This window comes from Ictidomys tridecemlineatus, chromosome 13 (genome assembly GCF_052094955.1).
Source record: "Ictidomys tridecemlineatus isolate mIctTri1 chromosome 13, mIctTri1.hap1, whole genome shotgun sequence".
Taxonomy (NCBI): domain Eukaryota; kingdom Metazoa; phylum Chordata; class Mammalia; order Rodentia; family Sciuridae; genus Ictidomys; species Ictidomys tridecemlineatus.
This window is the reverse complement of record NC_135489.1, coordinates 24,019,255-24,032,969: the sequence shown is the minus strand read 5'-3', so window position 1 is coordinate 24,032,969 and position 13,715 is coordinate 24,019,255. Positions and strand designations below refer to the sequence as shown.

Here is a 13,715-nt window from a genome sequence, read left to right as displayed (position 1 = left end):
GCTTCTCCCTACTGGTGTCTTTTGGAGTTTTGAGAGAATGCAAAGATAAAAATGCATGTTTAATCCACTATGCCTAAGAGCAAGTTCTACAAAATAATTAATTAAAAAAATAAATTTATAACCAGGCCTAGTGGCACATGCCTATAATTCCAGTGGCTCAGGAGGCTGAGGCAGGAGGATAGCAAGTTCAAAAGCCAGCCTCTGTAAATTAGAGAGGCTCTAAGCAACTTAGTGAGAACCCTATCTCAATAAAACATTAAAAAGGACTGGGGATATGGCTTAGTGATTAAGCAATCCCTGGTACCAAAAATAAATAAATAAATCTACACCGAACTACTTTGTGTCAAGAAAATGTAGTTAAGCCTTTCCCTTTTCTACTCTCTACAGAACTGAACTAACCAGCTTTCCAAATCCCCAGCTCTCCCAGCTTTAAGAATGTGACCCCTGTCCCCTCTCCACCCCACCTGAAGAGTGACCACCTATTCCAAACCCCAGCACCCACAGTTCCAGAGCAGCTGTGCAGGCCCAGGTGGTACTTGCTTTTCCAGCAGGCTTTCACTCCCACCCTATGCTCCTCTTCCTGGAATCTCCTGTTTCCCTGGGCCTGCCTTTTAGCATTTTTCCCCTTTTGTGGCTTTTATCTTTAGTCTCTCAATTTCCAAAGGCTTCCTCTTTCCTGGAAAAGGGGTGGGAGTATAGAGCCCTTGCCTAGCATTGTAAGACCCTAGATTAAATCTCTGGCATTTATATTTTATTATAAATATTTTTATCATAAAAATAAATGAAAGTGGGGCTGGGGCTGGGACTCAGCGGAAGCACACCTGCCTGGCATATGTGGGGCACTCAGTTCAATTCTCAGCACCACATAAAAACAAAGATCTATAACAACTAAAAAAAAAGTAAATAAAAAATAAGTGAAAGAAAGGAAACAAACTGCCTTACGCTGGCAGCAGCACTGTGAAGTAGCTACTTCATCACATTTTTTGGTGTATTCATGGGCTTCCAGAAAGTAAAGATCTCCAACAACCCACACACCATAACCAAAAAGAACAGTCACAAGGAAGTAAACTGACTTGAATCTGTAGCAAATACTGTGCAGCAATCTCTAAAGCAGCATACCAACACGAAGGAAGCCTGCAATCCATAGACTAAGCCTCTACAACAGCCAGGAAGGTCTCTTGACCTGAAACCCCATGTGAACCAAGGACTAAAGAACTGCTGCAGGAGGCCAAAGTGGTATGAGGCGAGCGGCCCCTGCATCCCTTCAGAAGCCAATGCAGATTCCTCCCTGATTTGGGGCCTAAGTTTCAGGTAAAATAAATACAATCGACATCATTAAATAATAGCCATCAGAGGAAACACAAAGATATAGACCTCTAGAGATTTAAAGTATTGAATACATAAGATACAAAATATAAAATATTTTGTACTTATAAAGTAATATAAAGTATCACTTTGACAAGAATGGGACATAATACCAAAAGAGAGGGAAGAAAGACTCACATTTAAGGCAAGAGGAAAATGGTAATAATTTTGTAGCAGTACTTCATAGTTTTGCTGAGGGCTGACTTTTTGTCCCCTTTGACAAATTTTCAAAAGCATGCAATATAAAGAGCTAGCCTCATGTAATGACAGAAATCCTCAGTAACAATCTGCTAACACATCACATAGCCCTGGGAAAATGTTCAAATACAAAATCCTCACCAATTGGGATTACAACCTGAGCTACTGACAGTCACATTACTCCCATAAAAACTGTTTCACTGGGAGCTGGGATTGTAGCTCAGAGGTACAGCCCTCACTTGGCATGTGCAAAGCCCTGGGTTTGATCCTCAGCAACATGTAAAAATAAATAAATAAAAATTTTATTTTTTTTTAAACTGCTTCATTGAAAATGCCACCAATATCCATGTGATCATGGCAGTATTCAGTGGACTGAATAAAGAAAAAAGTGCTGTAACAGCCAACATACCTAAGATACCTCAGTTGACTTTGCTCAGTTGTTTGCAGATAGTCCTGTGCTTACGTGAATTCAACCTCACACAACCTATACTACTGAATATCATCAATCCCTAAGCAGTCTTTCACACATCTAACTCAGGTGTTCATAGATGAGCTGATAAATGAATGCTTTTAGCTATTGCGCGTGAGGTTCCCATTCACTACTCTTTATTTATAAATTGTAAAAATATTGGAAGACAATCTAAAAAGGGCTTAAATTAATGATCAGAAGTAGAAATCTTAAACTAACATTATGTAAGACTAAGACAAAAATAATTATATATGCCAAAAACAGCAAGCCTTTAACCTTAAAAAGACATTATGCTGGTGAACCAATAGTAGACTCAATAATAAACAAAAAGAACGTCATTAAAATGCATGTAAAAAAATCCTAAATTGCTAACTCCATGTAAAAGCAGATAGTTACCAAATAGCAGACCTCACAGACTGCTCTTTTAGAGTGACAACCACCTTGATAATGTGGTCAGTGGTTAAGAAAGTATTGTTTTTACACAGTCCCGAGGTAATCTAGGATGATTAACAACAACAACAAAAACATGTTTCTCAAGCCTGGAGGAATGGGAATGAAGGGGCAAAATGGATACTGAAGGGAGGATGATGGCCCCAAAATAAACACAGTGTATCTCTTAAGTACATCTATTTACTCAGTAGTAAGTAACAAAAAATAACTTCATATTAGAATTAAAATGACATAGTGATAATGTATAAAGTATGCATAATTTTTAAAAAGGAATACAAAACCAAGAGTTGGGTTTACAGGTGTTGGTTGGATTACCCTCTTAGGTCCCATGGGGATAAATACTGTCTCTGTTCTTGCTGCAGAACTTCATGGAAAAGTTTGCAACTCAAGTAGCAGAACTGGTAATGTTGGTTCCACAAACATAAAGGCTAGCATTAATAAAATATGCAAGTCACAATTCTGATTTAAAACTCTGCTTAAATGTTAGTATATTTAAGAAATACAGAAAGCTAATTATCAAAATAATAAATCAAACATATTCATCTCTTAAAGAGTTTCACAAACTCAAAATCAATACATAAAACTCAAGCTCTGAAAATCAATGCTGAATGATAAACAATAATTGTGAAAGACACTAGAGTATTTTAGAAATAACTACATTAAAGTAATTCTACAAAATTTTCACAAACATTCCTTCCTAGAATAAGCAGGCTCATAACATTCAAGACTTCAAAATTCTGCAGAATTTCTCATACACCAATTTGGTTTATTTCCTGAAAATCTCTGATTAAGTCTGTGACTATGACACATAGTTACACGGTATATTAGAGAACATAACAATTGATCCAGAAAGAGGATCAAAATCAGCACAAACTCTAGCTATATTCAGAAGTAATTTAGAAGAGCTTAACTTCATTATGTTCCTTTCCTTTTTTTTTTTTTTTTGTAGATAAGAGAGAAAAAGATAGGAAATATATTTGGTCTATGACCAGTTTAAGTTTAAAAAAAAAAAGAATTGTTTTTTTCAATACAACTAATTAATTGAATTTGAAGCCAGAAGGCCTTTCATTATTGAAACCAGTTTTGGAAAAATAACAATAGCTCAATCTCTAAATGTGCAGGATGTTTCTGTGTGCTTCCCATGCCCAGCCTCCATTTTCCAAAATACTTCACAGATCTTTTCAATAAAACGGAGCTGCCTGTCCTGTTACAGCAGAGTCTGGGGGGTTCCACAGGAGCCACTCAAGAGTGAGCAGCAGGGCCTGGGGCTGCAGCTCAGTGGCACAGCACTTGCCTTGGACATGGGAGGCACTGGGTTTGATCCTCAGCACCACATAAAAAATAATAATAATAACACACAAATAAAATAAAGGCATGCTGTCTATCTGCAACTACAAATTTTTTTTTTTTAAAAAAAGAGTGAACAGTACAGAATTCAAGGAAGGAATAATTATTTGATCTGCAACAGAACTGGACAGTTGCTTCCCCTGAGAGTGATAAAGTAAATATTTTCATATAACGGAAATATACACAAAGAGTCCAAAATACCGAGCACTCTCAGTTATAAAATGAGAAGGGGGAAAAGACACACACAATCCACACCTAACTTTGGTTTGTATTTTATTTATTTATTTATTTATTTATTTATTTATTTATTTATTTATTTATTTTAGTTTTTTTTTTTTTTAAGAGAGAGTAAGAGAGGAGAGAGAGAGAGAGAGAGAGAATTTTTTTTTTAATATTTATTTTTTAGTTCTCGGCAGACACAACATCTTTGTTGGTATGTGGTGCTGAGGATCGAACCCGGGCCGCACGCATGCCAGGCAAGTGCGCTACCTCTTGAACCACATCCCCAGCCCCTTATTTATTTATTTTTGACTGGAGGTAGAACCCAGGAGCACTTTACTACTGAACTTAATCCCCAGCCTTTTTTATCCTTTATTTAGACTACGTCTTGCTAAGTTGCTTAGGGCCTCACTAAGTTGCTGGGCTGGCTTCAGTCTTAAGATCCTCCTGGGTCAACCTCTTAAATCTCTAGAATTACAGGCCTGAGCCACTATGCTCAGCTAAATTTGATTTTAAACGTAAAAATTATCTGTGACTATTGTATTTTATTCACTCTTTAAAGTAAGCTTTACTTGATAAATTTTAACATGGCATATTATTTGAAATTTAACTGTTTTGAATAGCATCAAGCAGAATTTTTGTATCTACACCTCTCTCTCTCTCTCTAGTCTTCACCTTCCCTACTGTTCCCCAAACTTAAGGAGGTATCTTAAAACTGGACAAAAAGGGAATGATTTTCAATGGAAAAATTCTTTTGAACAAAAGGGGCAATAAAAATGACAGCAAATAAAATTGCTTAAATAAATATTAATATGCTTGCTTTGTTCAATAATAATAACCTAGTTAAAGGTATTACATTCTTGCTTTGAAATGAAGAATAACAGCTTTAAAAGAAAAGTAGACTATATCATGATTCAGCTTCCCTGAAACCAGAGAACTACATCATTTGTTTGGAAAGAAATTTTAGAGTATTAAAGAAACAAAACTTGATGTTGGTTTTTTTTTTTTTTTTAATTCAGCAGCCTCTTGAGGAGGAAAGTGCAATAAAGGTAAACAAACTCAACCTGTATTTTTCCTTGTCATTAGAGGAAAAAAAAAGATTTTTCACCTAAGTTAAGCTGTTCCTGGTAATGCTGGAACATGTGAAGCACTGGGTTTGATCCTCAGCACCACATAAAAAATTTATAATAAATAAAATAAAAGCATTGTGGCCATCTACAACTAAAAAAAAAAATTTTAAAGATGTCCTTGCACAAATCAATGAATGTAATTCACCTCATAAATAGAATGAAGGACAAAAATCACAATCATCTCAACATATGCCGAGAAAACCTTTGACAAAATTCAGGACCCACTCATGATAAAAAAAATAAAATAAAAAACACTGAAGAGCAGGTGCAGGGCTTCATGCCTATAATCCCATATAGGCATATAAATCCCATATAATCCCTATAAAATAAATGCTGTGAATGAGGATGGGGATTTGGCTCAGTGGTTAAGCACCTTTGGAGTTTAGTCCCTGTATAAAAAAAAAAAAATTTTTAAGTTCCACCAGAAGACTGCTGAAGCTAATAAACTCAGCATAGTAGGAAAATACAAAATCAACATACAAAGATCAATAGCTTTCCTGTATATCAATAATGAATTAGCTGAAAAAGAAATCAGGAAAATAACTGTATTCACAAAGTCAAGAGAGAAAGACACACACACACACCTTGGAATAAATCTAATCAAGGAGGTGAAAGAACTCTACAATGAAAATTATAGAAAACTGAAGAAAGAAATTGAAGAAGACACTAGAAGTTGGAAAGATTTCCCATTTTCATGGATAGGCAGAATTATCATTGTTAAAATGGTCATATTACAAAAGTGATCTGATCTACTGATTCAGTACAATCCCCATCAAAATACCAATGACATTCTTCACAAAATTAAAAAAAAAAACAGTCATTCATTTGGAAGATGCATGGCTGCAGTCCCACTTGTCTCGGCTGAGCAGCAGGTAGGAGAAGCACCATGGCTGCCCAGGCAGGGGCTAGCAGCTATGCAGCCTGTGGGACTGAGACTGAGCCCCATGCAGGCCTCAGTAGTGCTGTGGAATAGCAGCGGCACAAGAAGTTTGGTTAAAGATGTGGGATGAGGGGCTGGGATTGTGGCTCAGCGATAGAGCACTTACCTATCATGTGGGGGCCCTGTGTTTGATCCTCAGCACCACATAAAAATAAATGAATGGAATAAAGGTATTTTGTCCAACTACAACTAAAAAAATAAATATTAAAAAAAAAAAAAAGATGTGGGATGAGGCACCACAACAGAACACAATTCTGCCTAGGGATTCTGGAGACGAAAAGCTTTGAACAACAGCTGGTTCCAACCTCCTACTGGAACCAGTCCATGCACTCTAGGCCTCTGGTAGTGTTGCTTGACAGTTGGGACTGCATGGTGGAGATGCCCATCCTGAAGGACATGGCCATGGTGGCCTATGGTGACGCACAGCAATGCAGGATATCCATGAAAAGGTGCTGAACAAGACAGTGGGTGCCCTGATTGTACCACACCAATGGTACAATCTGGTACTAATCCAATCAGAGAAGACCTAGAGAAATTCAAAGCTCTACAATTAACCATGAGGATCAGTGGCAGCCTCAACATCAAGACAGCTGGGACCAAGGTGTCACCAGCAATATGCCTATGGCATCTGTGGAGCAGACCACAGACTCAACCACATGCCATATCTTGAACCTGTACCTGTGGACCATCGGACTACACCAGGTACTGGGGGAAGGCATAGGTCCAGAGTGGTGAGCAGATCCTCAAAGAGGCTTCAGAGCTGCCAGAAGCTGCAGGGAGACCATGAGCAAACCATGGACATCATCTGAATAGGACAACTGGGCTGGCAGCAGCACTACAGGACAAGGCCTTCAGCTTCAATATCCTCTTCAATGACCCCTACCTGTCCTAGGGCATCAAGCAGGCATGATCACCCTGTAGGACCTACTCTTCACTGCACTGCCAACTCAACGAGCACAACCACCACCTCATCAATGACTTCACTAACAAGCCGATGAGACAAGGGGCCTTCCTAGTGATCACAGGCCACGGGTTGCTGGATCTGGCCCAGGCTCTGAAGGAGGGGGCAGATCCACAGCCTGGTGCTAGACGTGCATGTGTCAGAGCTCTTCGGCTTCAGCCAGAGACCCTTGAAGGACACACCCAACCTCATCTACAACCCCCATTTCCTGTGGTACAGTGAGTAGCCATCCATCATGATTTGCAAGGGGGCAGGCCAGGAGATCTAGGGAGCTATCACAGGCTAGATCCATGACAGCCTGAAAAATGGCTTTGACAAGTACCACTGGACAGTCTCCACACACACTGGACCAGAATGGATCTAGCCATGGGGCACCTGAGTTCAAGAGGACTTCCTGCAGGTATACCCAGTAGTCATGAGTGTGGCCCTCACCTGCATCCCAGCCTCAGACAAAGGACTTGTCCTAGCACCATGTCCCTGTCCCATCCCACCCCATGGCTCACCCACCCCATGCCCATTCTCCTGGACAAACTATCAAGCCTTAGGTGGATAGAGACCACACAGGTGATCAGCTATAGTCCATGGAGAGTTCTCCAATCTTAGGCTGGAATGTGCAGAGGTGGTACCGCAGAGACTGGGCTGGGTATGAGCGAGGGGACGAGAGACAGAGCAGCTTCCCTGTGTCTATCATAGTTGTCCGGTAGCATGAGGGGGCTCACTGACCTGTGTCCTTTGAATTCCTCATAGAGCAAAAGAAGTTAGTAGCTAATTCTATCATGAATATTCTTGTCTGTGTACAATTTTTAGGATATTTAGGGAGGACATGTTTGCTTAGATATCTACAAAAAGAAAACCTGAGCAAGTTCAAAGTTCAGCAAGTCAACTGAGATTCTTTTCCTTTTCTGTATTGGCACATGCCAAGAGCGATGAGTGGCTGGCACACTTCTCAAGACAATGGATCCTTTCCATTTTTCTTTTTTATGCCTCACAGTGCATTTTTTTTCCTAACTGCTTGTCTTATTTTTAGAATAATTTAGAAAAACAAAACAAAGGCTGTGTTTTTCCTAATTTGAGAAAATGGACATGGTAGCTAAAAGGAGAGGGAGCGGAGCTTGCTGCCTGATGACTTCTGTCATGGAGAAGGCTGGCCGGAGTGTCCACGACTAGGCATTTGCCATCCTGCTGATGTGGTAAACCAGCAATATTTTGTTTATGACTGTAACCATTTGTATAAATTATTTTGAATAAAAATCCCACAAAGTAAATAAATAACAAAAGATACATAATAGGAAAAAAAAATTCTCAGCAAAGAAAAAAAAAAGCAATGCTGCAAGCATCACAATACTTGCCTTCAAATAATATTACAGAGCTACAGTAAGAAAAACTGCATGGTCCTGGCATTAAGACAGACATGTAGGCCAATGGAACAGAATACAAGACACAGAGACAAACCCACCCAGATATAGGAGCACCAGAATTATATATTGGAAAAAAAGGTAGCCCTTTTAACAAATGGTACTAGGAAAACTGTAGAAGAATAAAATTAAATTCCTACTTTTTTTTTCCTGGACTCAACTTTTCTTCAATTTATTCTTATTGTTTTATATATGACAGCAGAATGAAATTCAATTCAAATTACACAAATAGGGCCCAATTTTTCAAGCCTCTGGTTATACACAAAGTAAAGTCACACAATTCATGTTTTCATACATGAACTTAGGGTAATGATGTCTATCTCATTCCACCATCTTTCCTACCCGCAGGCCCCTCTCCCTTCCTCTCCCTCCCCTTTGCCTTATGTAAAGTTCGTCTATTCCTCCCACACTGCCCCCCAATCCCCATTATGAATCAGCATCCTTATATCAGAGAAAACATTCGGCATTTTGTTTTTTGGGATTGGCTTACTTTTAGCATTGTATTCCCCAACTCCATCCTTAAATTCCTACTTTTTACCCTGCAAAAAGTCAACCCAAAATGTATCAGAGACCTAAGAATTAGACCAGAAACTTTGCAACCGATAGGCAAAAAAATAAAGAATTAACACTTCCAATATATAGACATAGGCAATGACTTCCTCAGTAGGATTTCTAAACCTCAGTAAATAATAAATAAATGGGAAGGCATCAAATTAAAAAGCCTCTGCATGGCAAAAGTAACAAGAACCTACAGAATGGGAGAAAAATATTGGTAGCTACTTTTCCAACAAAGGGGCTGTCACTCAGTGGTAAAGCACTTGCCTTGCATGTGTGAGGCACTGGGCTCAATGCTCAGCACCACATAAAAATAAATACAGATACTGTGTGTTCATCTACAACTGAAAAAACAGAAATAAACAAAAACCTACACTGTGATTTCACCTCACTCCAGTTAGAATGGCAGTCATCTTGAATATGATAATAATAAATGCTGCAGAGGATGTGGGGGAAAAGGAACTCTATCACATTGTTGATTATATTATGTCTTTTCATTTATTTAAAATGTAACATAATTCCCTCATATATTTAAAGGATAATAACCAGAATTTCTTGAGATTTCTGCCATCCACAAATGGTTTTAAGAAATGCCTAAGCATGGGGCTGGGGTTGTGGCTCAGTAGTAGAGCGCTTGCCTAGCATGCAGGAGGCACTGGGTTCAACCCCAGCACCACATCAACAATTTAAATAAACAAAATAAAGGTATTGTGTCCATCTACAACTAAAAATAAAAATAAAAATAAATGCCTAAGAACATTAAAGGTTAACTGTCATTTCACAGAAACTTTTATTTCCCACAACATTGCTTTTAGAATTTTCAGAATTTAGGAAATATTTCACAAGTGGACATAGAGTTACTCAAAAAATCAATACATTGTGATTTTTTTTAACCTGAATGAACCATTGACCCTCTATATGTTTATTTTCCTTTGTCAACACTGGATTTTGACATTTAAAAGCATATATATTAGCAATCACAGTGGAGAAAGAATCACATGTAAGTATATGAAAGTTAAGTGAAATTAAACATGCACAAAATCACAAGGCATAGGGGCCTCAATAAAAAGTGCAAATATTACAAAGTTCTCACATTGCCTGCACCCAGAAATTGGTAAACTTTGAGTCACATATGATCCCTGTCGGTCTGATGAAGGCAGAAAGATGTTTTGAAAAAAGAATTCAGAAAGGAATAACACTGCTTTGGGCTTCAGAAGAGGAAGTTGGTAGCAAGGGAGTATAACACGTGGCATTCCCAATATTCCATTTGTTAATAATCCTATTTTATTCTTTTTCTTCCTAGTTGTAAGTTTTAATGCTAATAAATGAAACACCAGCATCTGATCTTAAAAACTGTAGGCCCACCTAACTTGGGGGAAAAAAAAGAGAGAGAGGAAGGGGTGGGGGGAGAGAAAAGAAAAACAAACCTCCAGCAATATCAGAAGAAAATGGTAACTTTTCTCTATATCTTCACATAAAGGTAGATTTCAACATCATAATACTGTCCTTAAAAATGGTATTTCTGGTGAAGCAGCCTCAAACACACCCAGTCTCAAACTGTTGCTATGTCTTGTGAAAGAAAACTTTAACATTTATAAAATCCATAATTCTGATTGATCATCTCTCTTAATGATATATTCCTCAGAAATTGTATTTACATTTGACACCTTTGTTTTTTAAAGGAATAAATATTTGTGGGCTTTATATTTATTTAACTTCTTTCTTTTTCAGATGCATGCAAGTCAAATAAATAAAAGCCTTGCTCCTACTTACTTTCTTATCAAGAAAAAAAATGATAGGAAAATTGGAATTTTCAAAGTTATACATCTATTCCTCAAACTTTAGCCTTGTATGTTGCACATACTATACCCAGAACATCTTCAAAAGGCAATGCTTACCAAAACTACCAGGAGACTTTTCTTCATAAGTAAAATGAAGTTGTAACTCCTCATCTGACATTTCACAGATGAACACTTTCAGCAAACAACAAATAATAAACAAAGCGTTATGTGTCTGCCAAATGAAGATGTGACTAGAAAGGAAAGACCAAAAATCATGTAAGAATGATGAGCATGATTATTTCTAGTCAATAATTTCTTCATAATTTGTCAATCATTTTGCCCAGCCTACCTGTAATATTCGATCAATGTCCATATCTTTTAGTGGCTCATTATTACATTGGACCAGTGATACTTACTGCATTCATATTTTACTCTGTGTATCTCCTATAGTGAGTCTACTTATAATAATAACTTCATTGATTCCTGTGGACTGTGTTCTTAACTTTACAGTTTTCCTATATAAAGGTAATTAAAAGCAAAAAAAAAAACAAAAAAACTAAAAACTCCAAAAAAATTATGATAAAATAATCAGTATGGGCTGGGGTTGTGGCTCAGAGGTACAGTGCTCACCTAGCATATGTGAGGCACTGGGTTCGATTCTCAGCACCACATAAAAATAAAAAAGGTATTGTGTCCACCTCCAACTTAATAAATAATAAGCAAGCAATATATGCCAATATATAACTGAAATTTTAAATGAGGCATCAGCAGTGGCTCAGTATAATGCTTGCTATTTGTACTGATGACCACGAACTCACAAAAAAGGGATTATATTGGGCTGGGGTTGTGGCTCAGTGGCAGAGCAGTTGCCTAGCATGTGTGAGGCACTAGGTTCGATTCTCAGCACCACATATCAATAAATAAAATAAACATCCATTGACAACTAAAAAAAATTTTTTTAAAAAGGGATTATATTTCTAAAGTTTGTCCAAAATGCTGAAGTCAAAGTTTCCAGAATTTAAAACTTCATTCCAATGACTTATGACACTAACTTAAACCTCTCTTTCACCTTTTCTCCCCTTAATAATCAAAATAAATCCTTCAGAAGAATTTTCTGAAAACCACAGCCTAATTTCATCAATAAATGAAAAATAACATTCATATTATTAAGAGAAAAGCAAACATGATTTAATCAGCCAGCTTACTTCTGACATTCTGCTGAAAGTTTGAGTTCTTTGGTTCTAGAAAGGAAGACCTTAATTAGTGCACCAAGATTTCCTGTTCGAGGATTGTTTTCAACTGCAAGAGAAGAAAATGATTTAAAAAGTTAAAATCAAGCACTAATATCAAAGAGAACGTATAGTAATATCTATAAAATCAAATATCAAATTGAAATTGCTTATTGACCAACCTTATGCCAATTTCACATCAATTAGGGAAATAAGCAATGAGAAAAACTGCTTTCTTGGGTCATAATTCTGAACATCAAAGCTATGATTTGCAAAATAAAAATTAGGGGAAAAATAGAAGAAAGTGGCTACTTTACCTCAGAATCCAAAATTGTAACTTTGTAGTTAATAGATACATTCATGTACATTAAAATCACAGGGCATTTTATTAAAATACAAATTATGATTCCACATGTATGAAGTGTGACCTCAGAAGAATCTCATCTTTAACAGTCTCCCAGATGGTGCCCACTATTGCTGGCTGGAGAACTCCACTGTGAGGAGCAAGGTGCCCCATGTACTGCGAGTTAGGGGAGCTTCTGTCCAGCTTTCACAATCAAGAACAGATATGCAGTTAGATATCAGATATCACTAGAGTTTCAATTTGAAACAAAAATTTCCTAGTTTTCTTTCTAGTTTTGGGTGTAATTTAATTAAAAATACCTTGAGATTTTCAGGATGAACTGTTTAAAAAAAAAAGTTAAGTATACAAATGTATTTCTGTGGGGTTTAATATTAGCTAGCTTCTGTAAATCAAAGTAAAATAACGAATCCAGGTGTGGTAGTACATGCCTATAATCCCAGCAACTTGGGAGGCTGAGGCAGGATGATCAAAAATTCAAGGCAGGGGCTGGGGATGTGGCTCAAGCCGTAGCGAGCTCGCCTGGCATGGGTGCGGCCTGGGTTCGATCCTCAGCACCACATATAAACAAAGATGCTGTGTCCGCTGATAACTAAAAAATAAATATTAAAATTCTCTCTCTCTCTCTCTCTTAAAAAAAAAAAAGTTCAAGGCAGTCTAGTCTCAGCAAGCTTCTTAGTGAGACTATGTCCCCGCCCCCCCCCCAAAAAAAAGTCTGGAGATGTAACTCAGTGGTAGAATTCCTCAGGGTTCAATCACTAGTGCCACAAAAATAAATAAATATTGAAAGAAACTAAACTGATGTGACTACTGACATTTAGAATCCCAATTTTAATCTTTGTTCAACAGTCCTTTTATAATGAATGACTTTATAAGTAATCAATTGAATTTGCAAATGGTTACCTATTTAAACACAAAATGAATGAAAACAATACTGTTGTTGTTGGAAGGAGCACCCAGGCTACTGGACTGCTGTAATTAAAGCTTCCCACCAGGGTGGTACAAGCCTGTAATCCTATCCACTAGGAGGCTTATCAGGAAGATGACAAATTCACAGCCAGCCTAAGCAACTCAGAGAGGGGCTATCTCAAAGAAATTGAAAAAAAACGAAATATACTGGCTCAATCCCCAGTACCACAAAATAAATAAATATATAAAATAAAGCTTTGTGTACCTTTTTCATTCATCATGTATTTACTTTACACCTGCATTATTTCAGGCACTACAGAGGCACCTGTAAACAGAACCCCCTGTCCTCGTGGAGCTTACATTCTAAAACAGGGGAGCTTCTGTCC

General features: G+C 37.6%; 1 protein-coding gene and 1 pseudogene across 3 annotated transcripts in view; one reads left to right on the top strand and one right to left on the bottom strand.

The window, feature by feature from the left end:
- Window positions 1-13,715, bottom strand: part of Dym (dymeclin) — a 337,787-nt gene that overhangs the window by 273,076 nt on the left and 50,996 nt on the right. For all 3 annotated transcript variants that reach the window (XM_040273249.2, XM_005323076.5, XM_040273254.2), the window contains exons 4-5: window positions 12,036-12,129; window positions 10,948-11,081 (exon numbers count right to left, since the gene is read on the bottom strand). In XM_040273249.2, the coding sequence (XP_040129183.2) occupies window positions 10,948-11,081; window positions 12,036-12,129 (228 nt within the window). The remainder of the gene's footprint in view (window positions 1-10,947; window positions 11,082-12,035; window positions 12,130-13,715) is intronic.
- Window positions 6,443-7,657, top strand: LOC144370111 (C-terminal-binding protein 1 pseudogene; annotated as a pseudogene).